Source organism: Prunus avium, chromosome 1 (assembly GCF_965620075.1).
Source record: "Prunus avium chromosome 1, drPruAviu1.hap1.1, whole genome shotgun sequence".
In the NCBI taxonomy this organism is placed as follows: Eukaryota; Viridiplantae; Streptophyta; class Magnoliopsida; order Rosales; family Rosaceae; genus Prunus; species Prunus avium.
The window spans coordinates 40,157,198-40,175,735 of NC_142284.1; the positions used below are offsets into that span (position 1 = coordinate 40,157,198).

An 18,538-nucleotide genomic window follows, 5' to 3' on the forward strand; every position below is an offset into this window, starting at 1 on the left:
CAACTCGGTAAAACAAAATACCCAAAATACAAGTACCCAAGTCACAAGCTCGCAAAAATTGCACTTTCAGTGGATATAAATCATGTTTATGCTTCAATGGAAAAAATGTAAAATCAAACATGTAAATTTGATTTTCTTATATTAACTTTTTACTTGGCATGGGTCTTTATTAGGGGTGGACACGGTCCGGATTGGTTCGGTTTTATTCTCAAATCACAGCTGAACCAATAAGAAAATAACAGTCCGATTTGGTTCAGATTAGCCTAAAACCATAATGAAAACCGAACCAATCCAAACCACTTGTAATCGGTTTGGTTCAGATTGATTCAGCCAGTTTGTGCCTAACACAAAACCATGCATTTTTCAACCTGCTCTTACATTATAATGCTAACATTTTGCCATTATATCATTCCATTCCATCAAAGGCTGACACAACAACATTCCATTTAATCAAAAGCTGTCTGATTTCCAGCATGCATCTAAGTTCACAATTTCCATCAAAACAAACATTCTAAAGTTCATAAGAAATGAATACAAGATGATAAACGAAGAAATGAAAGGCTTCCCAAAATACAAGTTCATAATTTCCATTTAATTAAAGGCTGCCCAGTTTCCAGCGTGTCCCCATATTGCACATAAAAGTAGTTTCAATCAACACAAATTTTAGGATACAAGATGAGCAAAATAAGAAATGAATAAGAAAATTACCATAACTGCAAGGTTGTGCATCAATAAAGAATCAATTAGTGAAAATGTGCTCATGCGCATTAGCATTTGATCTCTGCATTTCTATATAAGAAATATACATAATCATATATTTAGCTTCAGCACAATAAAACTCACACGTTATAAGCAATTAATCGAGAAAAATAGATATACATGACTTAATGATTTCATAAAACTCCATCTCCTCAATGGTGGGCTCAACTTTTAAAGATATTGAAGTGGACTTTGTTGAGGCCTAAAAAATCCATGGTTGGGCCCGAATAAATTCCAGGCCCAAGATGACATATTATTGAAAAAAGACTCGATTTGAAGTGCACAAAAGTCCGCCATGCACGAGCCATATCCTACATGCCACGCCAAAATAGAAATCTATCATGATAGATGCTGAGATTAAAATTATAAGGATGCATTTAGCACTGCAAATTCGTGCCAATCATCCTATCAAGCGTCATACTTAAAAAAAAAACACGCCAAGCGACATGCCATGCCAAGCGAGAAATTATTATCCCGCAACAAGCTTAAGTGGGCCCAAGCCACTCGAATGCCCGGGGCTTGCTTGAGTGGGTTGTGGTATGGATGGTGACAAGTTATCATGGGGCCCATCGATGGGTCGAGAAATGGAAGTCTCGGGTCGCTTGGGGGCCTCGGGACTCAAGCCCATTTTTTAGGCCCAAACATGGGTAAGCACAAGAGAGAAAATAGCCCCATTACTCCAACTAAAATAGCCCAACCAAAATAGCCCATTGCCCCAATTAGGATAAGCCAACTAAAAGGCCCAACACTTGATCAGATTATCCCATCCATTAGATGAATCATGTGGTGGACTTAAAAAGCCTATGTAATTAGAATAAAAAGGGAGCACAAGTCTTGGCACTCAGCTGGGAGAGAAAATCATGAAGGAGCTTGGAGAGTCCACACGTGATTGGCTGCTGGGAGGCTTGGGAGCAAGTTCCAAGCAAAAATCCTTCAAGGAACCAAGGGATATTAGCACGCAAGGAAGGATGTCATTCCTTAAACCAGCAGGCACACTCACTTTCTTTCCTTCAGCAGATTTGGCCATGGAAAGAGGAAGAAAGAGGAGAAAGAAGATGGGTGAAAAAGGGAAGCTCCTCTCTGAGGCAGCCGCTGGAAGAAACTTGGAGCACCCAAAATCTCTGATTTTGTGGGATTGGGCAGAGCTGACTTTGCCACCATGAAGTAAGTCAAGAAAAAGGAGAAGAAAGGAAGAGGAAGGCTTAGCTAGATTGGGAAGAAACCATTAGGGTTTCTTGGAGAAGAACAAACCCCAGCAACTATAAATAGGGCCTCTTCTACCCAACACAACCCACAACCTTCAGAGAGCAAGCTTCCTCTCTTGCATGCAAAACCCAGCAATTTTCGTGCTATCCTCGTCCATTTTTCCCTTATTCCCCCTGTTTTGGCAGATTGACAGAAGCTTTGACAGAGTCACCGTCAAGCTGCCGGAAGCTACGAAAATCACCCAAAACTCTCCACCAATCCTCCTTAGAACCTCTCCTCTCTTCCATTATAATCTCTGACCTTCATAGGAACCCACATTCTCTCTCCTAAAGTGCTAAACCCATGATAATTCTGCTCTCATGCCACATGCCTTTCATGCCAAGCCCAGAAGTTTATCTGTAAATGTGAAAAAATTATCTGCAAGCTGCTGCTATTTTAGTTGGTGAAGATAACCAAAATACTTCCTAAGGCCTCGCTGCCCTTTCGAAGCATTTTTGGGTTTAATTTTCGAACTCAGACAAAGGGGACAATTTCATCAGCCCAGCTCACTTGCTGCCGGAAGAAAAAGACCCCTACAGACTTCAACCAATTTTGTGGACAAATTAAAGCCTCAACCATAGCAGGACTCAAAGAACTACAAAATGAGTCAATACCTTGTTCTGCAGACTCTTTATAATGCTTTTTTTTATTTAAATAAAAAAATCATAAATTGATATTTAAGAGTGTTGCTTACGTGGATATGGTTTGCCGCCTGTCAACCCATGCCAAAGAACCCTCTCTCTCCTCCTTTTGCACTAGTGGATCCCACATATGGAGATGTAAAAATGAATGCAAATGTAGCATTTTATTTACATTTGCCGGTGATGTTCTACTTTTACATCTCTTTGCATCCCTCCATTGAAGCCATTTTCGACAACACAAGATATAAAAGAGCTTGTCATCCCCCTTTACACCTTCCCATTGGTGATGCTGTAAGTAAAGGCAGTTTAAATTTTCTTCATGAGCTTTTGAGCCCCGTTGCAACTTACAACCAAAATGCTACATTTGTAATATGGAGTATGGTATGGGCCAACCACTTTTAGACCCACAACGTGCATTGTAAGCCAGCCAACCCAACCCCCAGTTAAAGACAATAAACAGTTAAAAAATCTTCAAATGGATTCCTATATTTAAATCATATACTATATAGGCATAAAAAATTCTTATAATCTTAATTATTTACTTAAAATATGCCATGTCTTCAGATTGAGAAGAATTGCCACGATAATATTTGAGATCATAGCTTAAGATTTGGAAGGCATAAAAGGAATTTCATATAATTGCAATTATAATTGGTGACTGCCATGCAATGCAATTATGCAATCACCAAAATTACTGATTTATGGGTTAATAATGAACCCATTCATTCAGATACAAAGTTTTTATGGTTTTTTTTCTAAGAAATATGAGCTAAAAGGGTCCCATAGATATTTTATTTGATTTCAAATTTTACACTTGTTTGGTTTTTCGGGTTGGTAATCAATTTCTGGTTTCTTCCAACCACTACATACAAGCAGTTAAAGACAATTTTTTTATTTGGTGAGCCACTTTTCTCCAAATCGTAGGCCAAATCCATTGAGGTCATCATCAACCTACATTTGATTTCTTCCCCTTCAATATGAAACGGGGTCGTTGACCAATTATTACGTCTTTGGCTTCAATTGGTTTCCAACGCGTGAACGGCCAACCCTTTCTCAACTGGTAAAAATTATAATTATTAAGGCCCTGAAATTAAGGTGATGAGGAAGTCTTCCCTCTTCTGACTTTCAAAATTTGTTCATTCATTTACCATTTACAGGACTCTCTCTCTCTCTCTCTCTCTCTCTCTCTCTCTCTCTCTCTCTCTAAATTCCATTATTATATCAACAACAAAAAATTCGGTGATTTACCACTTCAACAAAACGTCCACAATTTTGTGTTTGAAATAGTAAACCTACCACCCTCCAATTTTTTTTTTTTAATCATTTATTTAATTAATTATATGAATTAAAAATCCAATATTTGTGTTAACAAAGCGTTTGATTGTAGTTAGTGGGATATGAACTCAATCCAATTAGAAGGGTCTTATGAGTGGTTGAATTTATAAAAGCCTGGGAAGGTAAAAATTGGAGACAACCAACTAACAACTATTTTTGAAGCTTTCAGCAACCAAACCCCAAAAAGCACACGACAAATCCAAAGCCATAGACTTAGACAACTTCCATTCATTCGATGTCAACAAAAACAATACAGAAGCTTCCAACGGATTCAGTTTCAATAATCCCATCTCTTCAAACCCACCAAAAGCTTCATGGCTGTGATGATTCAGCAGCCATGGCAGCTGCTGCTTCTCAATCTCAACTTGTTCTTTGTTTTTTGCTTTTATGGTATTTTTGTCCTTCCTCTCTGTCATGGCCAAAATATTGAAACTTTCTATCCATTTACAGCTCTAACTCCAGCTCCAGCTCCAGCTCCAGCTCCAATCTCTCCTTCATTGCCTCCGAAAGGCCCCCCGCCAACACAACCAAAAGCGCAGCCACAGCCAGTGCTGCCAGCTGCGCCACAAAAGTCGTCATCCAATAAGAGTTTGATTGCAAAGGCAGTGGGTGCAACTGCAGCTTGCACTCTGGTGGTTTCTGGGTTGGTTTTCTTTTTAGTCCAACGGTTCGTGGTTGCAAAGCGGAGAAGAAAGATTAATGGTGGTGGCAGTGGTACTAGTAGCACAGGTTCCCAAGGAGGCCGGCCTCAGCCTCCTGTGGTAGATCGCAATGAGTTTGCAAGATATGATGGAAATCTTAAGGGGTTCATTGTTGATGAGAATGGCCTGGATGTGCTTTACTGGAGAAAGCTTGAAGAGAGAAACTCAAAGAAGAGTTTCAATAAGGAGGTTTTGCGCAATCCCAAGAATGGAGAAGAAATTAATAGTGATGATGATGATGATGATGACGCTGAAGGGATTAGAAGGAGAAAGCATGAGCCTATACAAGAAGTTCCTCTGCTCAGAGGAAAGTCTTCATCATCCCACATCAATGATGTATCAGAAGTAAGTGATCCGAATCGAATTAGATCAATGGCTCTCAAGGCTGTTGAGAAATCAGAGCCAGAAGTTGAGCTAACTATTCGATCATCGAGCCCTCCGCCTCCCCCTTCTCCACCACCAACACCGCCACTACCACCTCTGCTGCCTCCTTTGCCAATTTCAAATAAGAAAAGCCCCGTGGCACCTCCACCTCCTCCACCACCATCAACAATTGCAGCTAAGAATAGTTCTGCACCGCTGCCTCCTCCACCACCAAAGCCTGAAGCACGTAGTTTGAACGCCTTGTCAAAACAGTCTACGGGGCCACAAGGGATGGAGGGTGATAGTAAACCAGCAGAGTCTTCATCAGGAGCAGGAAATGGTCAGGTAAAACTGAAGCCACTGCATTGGGACAAAGTGAATACTAATAATACTCAGCATTCCATGGTCTGGGACAAGATTGATGGTTCATTTAGGTAATGATAAAAGTTTAATTTTACCAAGATTTATATGCAACACTTACCCCAATTGTATTTGGTTTTGAATATTCTGAAACTAACAATCTTGCTACTTTCAGATTTGATGGTGACCTTATGGAAGCTCTTTTTGGATATGTTGCCACCAACCGGTTATCCCCCAAAAGAGACAGCAACCAAGTGAACCCAAGAGGCACCAACGTCGGTCCATCATCACAGATTTGTATCCTAGATGCCAGGAAGTCCCAGAACATTGCAATTGTTATAAAGTCATTGACCATTTCTCGCAAGGAAATCCTTGATGTGCTCATGGAGGGTAGAGGTCTAAATGCAGAGACTCTTGAAAAGCTTGCTAGAATTGCCCCAACTGAAGAAGAACAATCGCAAATCCTTGAGTACAGTGGAGATCCCACAAGGCTTGCCGATGCCGAATGCTTCCTTTACCACATTCTGAAAGCTGTCCCAACCGCTTTTACTCGACTTAATGCCATGCTCTTCAGATACAACTATGACTTGGAGATTCTGAACCTCAAGGAGTCTTTACAAACACTTGAACTAGGATGCAAGGAACTTCGAACGCGAGGACTGTTTATGAAACTGCTAGAGGCAATTCTCAAGGCTGGAAATCGCATGAATGCAGGAACTTCAAGAGGAAATGCACAAGCTTTCAACCTCAGTTCTCTTCGAAAGCTATCCGACGTTAGGAGCAGTGATGGGAAAACTACTCTTCTTCATTTTGTTGTGGAAGAAGTAGTTCGGTCTGAGGGGAAACGGTGTGTTATCAACACAAATCATAGCTTGAGTCGGAGCAGCAGCCAGAGCCATAACAGAAACTTAAGTTCTGAGAATCTAAAACCAAAAGAGGACAGAGAGAAAGAGTATATGATGTTAGGATTGCCTATGGTTGGAGGAATCAGTGCTGAGTTCTCTAATGTGAGGAAGGCAGCTGCTATAGATTATGACAGCTTTGCAGGGACATGCTCAGCTCTCACAACCCGTGTGGCAGAAATTAGAGAACTTGTAATCCAATGTGAGAACAATGGTGGTGGAAGATTTGTAAGAGAAATGAAGGCTTTTCTTCAAGCAGCCGAAGAAGAGCTAACGGTGGTGAGAGAACAGCAGAAAAGTGTGATGGAGTTAGTAAAGAAAACAACAGAATATTATCAATCAGGGGCTTCTAAGGATAAAGGGGCACACTCATTTCAACTATTTGTCATAGTTAAAGATTTTCTAGGCATGGTGGATCAAGCATGTGTCGAAATTTCTCGAAATATACAGAAGAGGAAGACGGTGACAACAAGTTTAGGAACATCATCAGCAAACTCACCACCAAGGAACCCCGTAAGGTTCCCAATCTTGCCTAAAAATTTCATGTCAGGAAATTCTAGGAGCACTAACAGTGACTCAGATAATGATTTCTGAATTGGATTTTAAAATGTATATAGATTTCAAAAGGCACAATTACAATCAGTATATAGCTGAGTGATTTTTCAAAGTTTCAAGTGTATTCAAAACCTTTACAAACTTTCAGTCAATAGCTCGTAGTGTTGGTCTTCTTCTGTCTTTCCCAGTAATGCCTACACGTGTTTGATCCACAAATATTTATTCTTTCAATTATTCTTTGGTCTGAGATTATGTTGTAATCATATACTGTCCAGATTTCTGCAACCAACTATAAGATCTCCATGTAATTTAAATATTTCCCACAGTTACATCTTTTCATAGGCAATAAGTACAACGATGTGTACATAACATATTCTAATTCTGATAAGTATTTGGGATAAGTAGAGTAAGAAGACTAATTTGGCAACGAATGGCAGCAAAGGTAGGTCTTGTCTAGCCATCGAGATATACAGTTTTTCACTCATCATGATCATGTTGTCATCAGCTAAGCAATAATATTGCATGCACCCTTGATGAGAACCAATTCCTTACACATATTTCTCTAGGCTAGCCTCTGAAGATGTGTTTCACTGTAGATGATGTGTAACGTTTCAGCCTAGCAGATTCGGTCACCGATGGGTTTCGTTCTTGGAACTTTCCTACATATACCATAATCACAGTTCACATTAATTATGGAAAGAAAAAACCTCAAAATGAATTAACCACACAAATAGCTCCAGAAATGCAGTAACTCATTATACAGATTGAAAAGCTTGTGTTAAGGCATACATGCATCTTTCCTTCTTGCACACATGCATTGAATGTGTTAAACTTATTATATTCTTGCATATGCATAACAACCTTTAGTTTTTATACTTGTTCTGAAGGGCTCAACAAATGGGAGGCTTTATACTTTAATGCAAAGCAAGCCCCTAAACCCAGCTTAAGTTAGACATGAAAGCTCATTTGTGACACGAGGAACTTTGCGAAAGAATGATTTCTAAGTATAGATGGATTGCATATCATGGATCTACTCAAAATTTACAAAATGGAACAAATTATCTTATGCCATAAGATAAAACCACAATTACGCTATACCTTTTCTGAAGTACTTTTTGACATTTTTTGTCCGCGGTAAGAACCTGGCGTGGGAGTAGTCTTAAAATTAAGACTATGTCTCAGCTTTTTTATCTCTGCTTCGTTTTGACCCTGTGGCAAGCATACAGTTCTTAGAAATAACATTTTCAACTTTTGTAGTACTTATGATATAATTGTATTTCTGATGAGTTATATAGCAACAGTCATAGGCTAATATGCTCCTCAAAAGAATAGTTATTTGTAAGATATACCTTTGACTTTGGTTGGAAGTGCAATCTCTCTGCCTCTTTGGGATTGGATTTTGCCTCCTTTCTTTTATCTGCTCTTTCATCATTTCTCAAACCAAAAGATGATGGAGCAGCCTTAGGCGTTCCTTTTCCTAGAGACCTATGATGGAAAAATTTAATGCAAATAAAGTAATTCAGACACCAAATAAAGTTTAAATCCACAATGTGAAATAAGATAGCGTATAACATGCAAAGAGTGATATTATGCAAGTATCAGATGCACAGAGGATGTATATTATAAATACATCTGATGGCAGTCAAATGTGAGTATAAGACATTACCCTCCATTCTCTTTTGGCAGGAGCACTGAAGTGGAAACCCTTGATTCTTTTCCCTTTGTAGAGAGCTGCTTGATAATGAAATTTCCACAAATAAAACTTTGATGTTAGACACGCTAATGCAAAACCTATATATAAAATAAAAAGAAAAACACTAAGGTAGCTGGTCATTTCTTCAAACAATAAAACGTACTTAAATGACAAACCTGCGTTGGTGTTGAAGATTTCTCTTCACTGGAGGATTTCGGTTGGTTGTAATTGTTTTGAAATGTCCTAAATGCTCGTCTGACAATGTCCTTATCTCCCATATTCTCCATAATGAAAGATTTTCTGGTGGTTGTCGGTGAAGCTGAATCAGACTTTGCCGGATCCAAACTAAGTGACATGTGCAAAGACTTAGGAGGAACTTTCTTGGTGTCCTCACTGGAAGGATTTTTGCTCCTAGTTAAAGATGAAGTGTTGCCCTTTTTTACTGAGGATCGTGGTGCAGGTGTTGCAATAGAAGTTGATAAAGACTTTGACGCTCTGGGGGTGGAAGAATATGTAGGCTTTGACACTCTAGGAGTGGAAGTTGATATAGGCTTTGACACTCTAGGGGTGGAAGTTGATATAGGCTTTGACACTCTAGGGGTGGATTTCTGTGGTGTTTTAGTTATTTGTGGAATTGGTTTCTTCTTAACATTTGCCACATTTCTCTCCTTGCTCACTCCAGTAGTAACCTATAAAACAGAAAAATGCAAAAGATATAAGACATCAGACTTCAACCAAACAAGTTTTGAGATTATGAGATATAGAACACGGTATCTGCAGATAAGTTTTCCTAAATAGATTAAAGAAATAATTACTTCACCTTCTGAGATCCCTTCTGAAGATGCAATCTTGGTTTTTCCTCTTTTTCCTCTTTAACTTCTGGAGCCTTTCCCATTTCATTGTCCAAACTCTTTGGAATTTCCTGTATCCCTTGAGACTCAGCAGGGACATTCTCTGCTTCTTTCTCCAAAACAAGTTCCTCCGGATTTTTCAAGTTGGGACTTGCCGTAACGCTATCAGTTTCTTCTTTCTCTCCCTCAGTCAATGAGCTTTGACATTCTATGGTGATAACATCATCCTCCTTGAGATCATCCACATGAGTACTAATTGTCTCATTGTCAAAATTGGCTTCTTGATAATTTGCTTGGGCAGTACTTTGACTGTTAGTTAAATCAATTTCAAAATGTGTCCCGCAATCGATCTGATCTCCACCCTTCTGATCATCTGACATAAAGGGATCATCTTGCATTTGCTTCTCTTGCTCCAGAAGCTCCTCAGCTTTCCTAGCAGCTATCTTCTTGTAATGGGCTTCAAAATAGGCCCTTTTCTGAGCCACTGAACCAGGTGTAGCACACTTCTCAACTTCTTCCAAGTACTTGTTTGGTGAGAATGTTGACCATTTCTCCCAAGACAGTGAATCATTCTCGAACCTACCGAACGAAACCGACACTTCCAGATCAGGATTTGAAGAATTTGAAGCAGCTGCCTCTCCCACCTGTTTTATTCAACAGAAAAAACCAAAAATCCAAAAGCATATTCTGAAGCAAGAACAGAGTGACAACGAACTAGCAAATCTAGCAATCATATATTTTGAATCAATCAGCAACCCACAAAACATAGGGCTCAAAAGACAATAATTGCAAACAAATTATACAGATGGGTCGCTTTTTTTATCAAATCTAGGGACAAAAAAGTGTACCTCATCAGCATCATTTGCGAAATCTACTATTGATTCACCCATTAGCTCTGCAAGGAAGGGGTTGAAATGTTGAGCTACCAGAGAGCTACACAGCAGGACACAAACTGTGGGGCTTTGACTAGCATGGGGGCATATCACCAATCTATTGGATCACGCAAGAAAAATATACCAAGAGTAAGAAAAACCAGAATGGGGACAAAAAGAAAAAGACTTTAAAATTGCAAGAAGAAAAGAATTTTATAAATAAATAAAAAAACAAAAAAACATGTCCATGTGTTCTCCTCTGCTCCTTTTCTAGAGTAGCATTATCACTTCACCTTTTCCACTGTTTCTAGCACTTCTGGGAACTCCTACAATGATAAAGCCAATCAATCATCAAAACAAGACAATTGTATGGGAGAAAATTAAAAAAGAAAGCTAAAAGCTCAAAGCTGGAGATGACCCACAATATGTTTCCAAAAAAGATTTGGCTTTCACTTGCACCATTCTGAAATGAAAAGGTTAAACGGTTAAGGACTTTCTCTTTCTCAGTCTCAAGTACATGATGAATTGATGACTGGAAATTTGGAAATCAAAAACACACAGCACATAATGTCAAAATGGAAGTATAATTAATAGGAAAATAGAGATTAGTTGGGTTATTATGAGGGTTCAACAACAAATTAGAGTGGCCATATTGAATAAACAAAGATTAATACTGATAATATTTTTTTGGTGGGAAAAAAGTACTAATGATGATACCTGTGGAAATTTCTCCTTTCAGGGCTTCAGAGAGACACCAAGAAGTTGAAGACAGTGATCAGATCAGTCATGAAAATATGGTAGATGGACCACTTTAGAGTGCACTGCAGTAAACAAAGACATGATAGTGAAAGTTACATGTGACAGGTTTCCAAGCCTCTAATCTAAAGATCTAAAATTAATAATTATCTTAGCTACATGGGCTGCACGTGGTCCCTACCCCCATTCAATTTTCAATTGGTTGAACCAAACTATACAAAGAGGACAATGCACAAAACAAGAGTAAAACGACGTCGTTTGAAGAGACAACTGGTGAACAAATGGGGCCAAGTGGCAAGCCCAACGAACCTACTGACAGCAAAATCACAACAATCTGCATGATTGAGCCTTTCTGGGCTTTATCTCTTCTTTAACTTGCCTTGTATTTTCCTCCTCTATTGCCCTCTAAGCTACTCAATCATCTTCCCCCCAATTAACCACTAATTTTGCTAAGCATCATTGTCCGCACATTTTCTCTATATATATTGCTCCAAACTGTTCTTACTGGAAACCACACAGCCAAAATGAGAATCAATTCTTCCTTTGTCCAATTATTTCTCACCCTAGCTCTTCTATTGGGCCAGGGCAAACCCGACCCGGATCCGCTTCAGGATTACTGCGTAGCAGATACAAAAATTCCCCAGTCATTTTACCTCAATGGTGCACCCTGCATTAATCCAGAGCTAGCAGCCTCATCCCATTTCACCACATCTGCCCTATCCAAGCCAGGCAACCCAAAAGCAAACCCTTTCGGGTTCAACGCCACCCTAACAAACACGCTTAACCTACCCGGGGTCAACACATTGGGCCTGACCCTGGCCCGGGTTGACATAGCGGCTAATGGGATGGTGCCTCCACATTTGCACCCAAGGGCCTCAGAAGTCGCAATCTGCCTCAAAGGGCTCCTTCTTGTGGGCTTTGTGGACAGCTCCAACCGTGTGTTTACCCAGCAACTAAAGCCTGGTGAGTCATATGTGTTCCCAAAGGGCCTCATTCATTTTGTGTACAACTACGACTCCGTGAACCGAGCACTGGTCTTGGCCGGGTTCAGTAGCCAGAACCCTGGTGTACAGATTGTTTCACTTGCCACCTTCACTTCAAAGCCTTCAATCCCAGTTGAGATATTGAAGAAAGCTTTTCAAATTAGTGACCTGGATGTTGACAGGATTCGAAGGAACTTGGGAGGTTGAATTATTATATATTGTACATGTTGCGTTTGCATATATGGCTGCGAGGAAAGTGGAAAGTGGAAAGTGGAAAGTTTAGCTTAGGTTTTCACATAAATACACATGCCAACGGTCACATATATGCCTACTATATAATATATTGTAATTGTTTGAAGAAACAATACATAAGCATTGTTTTTCAGTCCACATATATATATAATTGATGGAAAATATGAAGCATGTGTAGAAATTGAAAGAATAAAGTGATTGGATCCCAGCTCATTTACTCAGTGCAAGTTGCAATTGCAGTGAAAACAAAACAATTGGTTTTATTGTGCACCTCTTCGCTGGCACGAAAACAAGAAAGAGCTTCTTTTCCCCTATGTTTGGTACCCATCATCACAAAGCAACTACATTTTTGTCAGCACTTGTCAGTCAGTCAGTCAGTCACTTGCAAAATTAACTTGGGTAAAAAGAAACTTTCTGGTAATAACTTGATTCTTAGCAGTAAAAAGGTCAATCTTTCTTTATGAACCAAGTTTGATTTTTTATTTTTATTTAAATAAGTTATAGTCTAAAGTATAAAAGGAGGGAGGAATTTCTCACACATACTAAAATGTCGTTTTTATTTAAATGAGCTAGACCTCGTTGACAAAACCCTAAACCTTGAAGCAAGTTTGATTTTGTAAAGCTAAAAGAGTTGGATGGAAAAAGTCCAATTTGAAGAATAGAAGCCTCAACTAACGATGTTCCTAGGAAATTTAGGGAATTTGGCAGTAGCTTATTGGCGTCTCTCTCTCTCGGCATCATGATCTGAATACGTGGTACACAAATTTGCAAAAGCCTCCCAAACCACCCATTTTAATATCTTTTGTTGACGCACATCTTCCACCAGAAAACCGAATGAGTTTAAAAGCTCCTCCTCCTCTCCTACTCCCAGGTCCCATATATCATCTTTAAATTAAAATTATGAGCTGTACAAATACAAACTATATAAAAATTGGAATTATAATTGGGTTGAAAATAACAGAGTTTTGTGTTGTGTCAGGCTGTGACGCTCCCAGCCAAGAAAGGTCCGTGAACCCATTCACAGTCCACATTTTTACTATCTTCTTCATTGTCATTCATTTTCTTGGGGTCACTTTCAAATTTGCAATAATGGCGAGTCAGTGAAAGGGAAGAAGAGCATACACCAAAACACACAGCCTGTAAATAATTAAGATGAACAAAAATAAAATAATGGAACTTGACATGAAAGAAGCAAGAACAAGTGTATGATATTCCTCCCTCTTGAGACCCAGATTACATACAAAGAAATCATTCAATCGCCAAAATGGTTCCAAAGAATTGGAACCTTCAAAATAGGAATTGAATTGAATCTGTCTCATACCCAGTGAAGAAGAAGACCCATGAATTTTCTCCAACAATTTCACCTAAAATTCAACCAATCTGTACATGGCTGGCCCTATGGCTATCAAAAGAATAGAATCTCTGAACAATGTATGAAAGAATCATAACCCCGCCTCATGACAAATAGCTGGAAAACCCAATCAATGTAGAACCAGAAATCGACGATAAAGCTTGGAACTTTGCTGCGTTGTAATGACGGAGTGGCTTGTAAAGATCATAAGGCTCCCAAAGATGGTCAAGCGGACAAGGGTTCTTGGATTCAAGCCTAACCCAAGGCTTGCCTTTGCCACTCCAATGTAGCAAACTCACTGGACCAGGGTGAAGAGACCTGCAGCTCCCTCTGACATTGTCGCCACCAAGCCCGTGCTGGTTCCACCTGTGGTCTATGGCCTCCACGTTCCCGGCAAAAACCAGCAAAAATGGTGGCAAAGAACCCAAATCGTAAATCCTTCTCTTTCTCTGCAACTCCATCCAGTTCTCAATCCTCTTTCTGTAATTTCCCTGTCTCCACCTCACCAAGTCCATCACCATCACCCCAGTGTTGAAGTAGCAGGGCTTTCTTGAGGAAAAGACCCGGGAAAGAACCGGGTCGGACCAGAACCCGTCGGTGAAATACTTAGTGAAGTTGGCGTGGCAGTACTCCGGGGCTCCGATGACCCGCGACCCGGAGAGCGAAATGTTCCAGAGCTTGTGAATGTCGTCGACCACCAGCACATCTGAGTCCAAGTAAATGACCCGGTCCACGCACCGTCCCAAAATATCGCCCAGGTAATTTCTGGCGTAGTTGAGCGGGTTCTCGAGCGCCTGCCGAATCGAAGACGAGATGAGATTAATGACGGTGTCTTCCCGGAAGATGTAGACCTTGAAATTGAGGGAGGGGAAGGTGGATCGGACGAGTTGGGTCAGGACCCGTGGACTCGCCGGGTCGAACTCGGCGGCGATGAAGTGGAAGAAGACGTTCTCGGGGCAAGAAGCGTGCTTGAGAACCGAGTGTACGGCAGCTACGGAGCCTCTGAGATACTCAGAATCGAGAGTCATGGCGATGTGGACCAGGGAAGGGTCGCAGGAGGACACCATTTCCTTGTTCATCGAAACGGCGCAGTCTGCTCCGTTACGGTAGTCCGGCGCCTCAGAGAATCGCGCCCAGGCGGCGGAGGCGAGTTCGAAGGCATCTCCGCCGTCGATCGCCCTGGTCGGGAAGGAGCGAATCCCGATGCAGAACGGAGGGAAGAGGAGGGAGATACTGAGGACGAACAAAACGGCGGCGTATAGCCGGAATGGGAGCATTGCTCGCCGCTTTGGGAGGAGAAATGGGATTTGTTTGTTGTGTTTTCTTCTTCTTCTTCTTCTTTTTCCTTTTTCTTTTTCTTTTTTCTTTTTTGGGTGGAGAAAATGAATGTTGTAACAGCAATGGTGGGGTGGGTGGGTGTGTGTGTGTGTCTGGGTGTCTGGGTGTGGAGATAGTTATTATAGAGAGAGAGGAAAGAGACGGTTGTGGAGATTTGCCATTTGTACATTAACTAATTAAGCAAAGCAAATAATAAATAAGAAAGGTCAAATGCAATCAAATCATAATGTGGAAAATAAGGAAAAAAAACAAACAAAAAAGGAAAGAAAAAAGCCAGACACGCTTTTTGTTGCAAAAATGCGTTTCGAAAGAAAAAAACGAAACGCGGAAACAGAGACAGAAGAACGGGTTCGAGAAGGAGGAAGGAAGCATCTCCTCCTCTCTCCGTTTTTCTCTCTGTGTGTTTTTTTTTCCCATGATTGGACTCTCAAACCGCTGCTATACCTATATAATATAGATTTCTGGTTTTAAAAAAACGACGTCGAAACTCTATATTAATGATGCTAAAGATTATCCATTATTTAAAAAATTCATAATTACAATTTTATTTAATATTATTATTATTCAATCTTTATACAATTCTATCCTTGAATCAAAAATCAAAAAATAATTTTTAAAAATGGTTATGAGATCAAAGCTATCCACTAAATAAAAGGTATTCTGGGAATATTTGTAACTGGGTTAAATTAGGTAACAATAGCACCGTACGTACATGGAAATTATTTGGAAAAGTGTGTGCATAAATGATGAAAGTAAACTTCCAAATTAGGATTAGGGTTGCCCTAATGAAATTAATTTGCATTTATTTCTAACAACGCTCAGTTTTGTTCCAATTTACAGAAGAAGAACAAGGGGTTGGGATTTTGATTTAATATTAATGGGGATGCTAAATATAAATAAATAAAAACTAAATTTAACAAATAAAGGGATACAGATTGATTTCATTAATGCATTACTGAAAACTTCAATGTCAAAATTAATACTCATTTAACTCTCTCTCTCTCTCTCTCTCTCTCTCTCCTACCGCATCTCCAGAATCACAAGTGTTTTCCTTGTCACCACCAAACAAGCCTTAATTCTCATTCATTTACAGATTGATCGTGTGGACAACTGTACATTAATTTTAAAGATTATTCTTCTTTTTTTAAATAAATTCATACACTCACAATAAGACTAGCAAAAACCAACTTGCCATTAAAGTCATTACGAATGTGTACCGTTATTGATATTTATGTGAGTTGAATATGAGACTTCGTCCAACTAAATATAAAGAAATACCACTATACGAAAGACTAGTTGATATTATATTATATTTATTTACTTGACAACTAAGCGAAGGAGAAAATACCTTGTAAACAAAAAAAGTACGAAAAGAAAGATAGAAACGAAGTGCCAGGTCAGAGAAAGCAGCAAAAGACAGCTCAGCAACATGGGCGAGGCAATCACGTCCCTTTTTTTGTTGTGGCAAATTTGGGACAAAGCTTTATATTCTTCGCCTCCACTAACCAAATGCCAGCTGTTTACTGATGCTGTTGGCGGCTGGCAATAAGCATCTCTTCTCTGCCTCTGCTCTTTCGCTTATGCCCCACGTGCCCCCACGTGCTCCCAAGTTCTCCACTGCCTAATAATAAGTAACAACTACAAGTGCAGTTTCTGTTTCTCCGTTTTTTCGTTTTATTAAACGCACGCAAATATATATATATATATATATATAGTCAAATTAAGATTATTTAATTTTCAAACGGTATTGTGATTAAAATAAAATTTCCCTAATGATATGGTATGTTATATTTTTTCACATTAGAGCATCCACAATTATGCTCTCTATTTTTTAGTTAAATTTTAGCTAAAAACATATAAAAGTTATTTTAGAAGCTCTTTATAAAATTTAAACTTCAGTCATGCTCTCTAATTTAGGGAGTCATAAATGCTATAACTCTTTTTTTATTAGTCTATCTCTATTAAAAAATAAAATAAAAAATGGTTAGCATTAAATAAAGGTTTGAAATACTCATTAAATAAAGCAACATTAAATTATAGAAAGCCACTATGAGTCCTTTATCTCTCCTCAAATTTAGGAACTCCTAGAGGTCTCCCTATTTTAGGAGGTAAATATGGAGCATGGTTAGAGTTGTATTTTTACAATTCCTCTCTAAAATTTGTGAAGGATAATTCACGTCTAACGTGTTATGTTGGTCGATTATATATTTCACGTAATAAATAATTAATATTATAATTTGACAATGTCTAGCATCTCTGCACTAAAACCTGTACCCTTTGTTTTATTCATGAACCTAAGGTGTGATTAATAATTTCCACCTACCATTATCAATGACCTGCATTTTTACCTAGTCAACAGAAGACCACATCAAACATCATTTTCATGCATCCTACATATTCTTTAACTTATTTATTTATTTATTTATCGATGGCAACAGATCGCTAACATTGGTCTATATATTTTAATTTTTTTATTTATTTATATAGACGACAGATTTATAGAGTATAAATTATACCTCAATCAAATACATATGATATAGTGACAAATGAATGCATGCCAAGTATGATGTGACATTTCCAAGTACAAATTTCCTCTTTAATATTTAATACTTTTTAAATAGTTAGCTGGAATGAGATGATTTGTTAGCCTTTATGACTGCTTATCACTAAATTGACAGATATTAATTATATGTTATGAATTACCGACACATGACAAATACATTTTTTCTATAAGAGGGTGTGACATGCCATTCGAGAAAAAGCAATATATTAATCACTTTTATGTACAAAATTAAGACAGAAATGACATGATTTAGAAGAGAGAAAATTGGTCTAATTGGACCAATTCAGATATGCTAATTATTAGAAACACCAAAGTCGACGGCCAAAATAAGTAACTTCTTTACTTAGTTGAGTGGACGCCAAGAATTAGACAATTCTTTGCTTGTGTTGCTCTAGAAGATTCCGTCTCCAACAATTATTGTATCAATTCTTTACTTTTATTTCACTTTCAATTTCAACCCAAATAATTATTTATTTCCATGGATTTGTTCTTTATTCGTGTCAAAAAGCATTGCTTGTGCTGCTCAAAGAAGAAACCAGGAAATTCAATCAAAAAAGATGATGCCATGCTTAAAAGTTAAAACCATACTTAACGACTAAGCATTTGGTTCAAACTGACGTAATACTGCCCTACTATACAAGCAAGAAACACAATCAATTGATTCATATTTTGTAATATGTATGGCGCCGGCTCGTCCAATATTATAACTTGCTTTGTAAACAGAACGATACTTGGATTTCTATATGTTCGTACAAATTAAGTCTTTTTGTATCTTCAAAGTCGTTGCCCTAATACTATCGTATCATACAGTTTGACATATCGCTTACAATCAAGCACTTCACCTATAACGTCAAAAATGAAAAAATATTTTTAACGTGGTAACGTCTTAATTGTATAAATTTATATCAAAATATAAAATACAAAAACGCCTTTGGTGCATTTTTGCTCACCACTTTAACTATAAGTGTACATTCACCACCATCCTCAATACATGACACGTGTTCATAGACATAACCAT

At 38.7% G+C, this 18,538-nt stretch overlaps 4 protein-coding genes across 4 annotated transcripts; 2 read left to right on the forward strand and 2 right to left on the reverse strand.

Annotated features, from left to right (window-relative positions):
* The first annotated feature begins 4,127 nt into the window (after positions 1-4,127).
* Positions 4,128-7,108, forward strand: LOC110760754 (formin-like protein 4). Its single transcript, XM_021963075.2, has 2 exons — positions 4,128-5,478; positions 5,580-7,108. The coding sequence occupies exons 1-2, from the start codon at positions 4,295-4,297 to the stop codon at positions 6,898-6,900; spliced, it is 2,505 nt and encodes an 834-aa protein (XP_021818767.2). The 5' UTR covers positions 4,128-4,294; the 3' UTR covers positions 6,901-7,108.
* Positions 7,109-7,137: 29 nt separating this feature from the next.
* Positions 7,138-11,134, reverse strand: LOC110760762 (neurofilament heavy protein). Its single transcript, XM_088244685.1, has 10 exons — positions 10,995-11,134; positions 10,700-10,740; positions 10,571-10,603; positions 10,254-10,395; positions 9,375-10,049; positions 8,731-9,243; positions 8,528-8,592; positions 8,211-8,346; positions 7,960-8,070; positions 7,138-7,520 (listed from the first exon to the last, which is right to left on the reverse strand). The coding sequence occupies exons 4-10, from the start codon at positions 10,293-10,295 to the stop codon at positions 7,491-7,493; spliced, it is 1,572 nt and encodes a 523-aa protein (XP_088100811.1). The 5' UTR covers positions 10,296-10,395; positions 10,571-10,603; positions 10,700-10,740; positions 10,995-11,134; the 3' UTR covers positions 7,138-7,490.
* A 355-nt stretch (positions 11,135-11,489) lies between these two features.
* Positions 11,490-12,381, forward strand: GLP7 (germin-like protein 7). Its single transcript, XM_021963109.2, has one exon. It carries the CDS (start codon positions 11,558-11,560, stop codon positions 12,221-12,223), a length of 666 nt encoding a protein of 221 aa, XP_021818801.1. The 5' UTR covers positions 11,490-11,557; the 3' UTR covers positions 12,224-12,381.
* A 1,070-nt stretch (positions 12,382-13,451) lies between these two features.
* LGT8 (glucosyl transferase family 8) lies at positions 13,452-15,136 on the reverse strand. The gene has a single exon (XM_021963323.2). It carries the CDS (start codon positions 14,894-14,896, stop codon positions 13,724-13,726), a length of 1,173 nt encoding a protein of 390 aa, XP_021819015.1. The 5' UTR covers positions 14,897-15,136; the 3' UTR covers positions 13,452-13,723.
* Positions 15,137-18,538: the final 3,402 nt, after the last annotated feature.

Bases quoted from the DNA above. Each gene is read 5' to 3' on its own strand.
- GLP7 (XM_021963109.2), top strand. From the start codon at position 11,558: ATGAGAATCAATTCTTCCTTTGTCCAATTATTTCTCACCCTAGCTCTT.
- LGT8 (XM_021963323.2), bottom strand. From the start codon at position 14,896: ATGCTCCCATTCCGGCTATACGCCGCCGTTTTGTTCGTCCTCAGTATC.
- LOC110760754 (XM_021963075.2), top strand. From the start codon at position 4,295: ATGGCTGTGATGATTCAGCAGCCATGGCAGCTGCTGCTTCTCAATCTC. The intron at 5,479-5,579 runs GTAATGATAAAA...TGCTACTTTCAG, and splicing joins AAGATTGATGGTTCATTTAG to ATTTGATGGTGACCTTATGG.
- LOC110760762 (XM_088244685.1), bottom strand. From the start codon at position 10,295: ATGGGTGAATCAATAGTAGATTTCGCAAATGATGCTGATGAG. The intron at 8,347-8,527 runs GTAATGTCTTAT...TTTCCATCATAG, and splicing joins CTGCCAAAAGAGAATGGAGG to GTCTCTAGGAAAAGGAACGC. The intron at 8,071-8,210 runs GTATATCTTACA...TGCTTGCCACAG, and splicing joins ACTTCCAACCAAAGTCAAAG to GGTCAAAACGAAGCAGAGAT.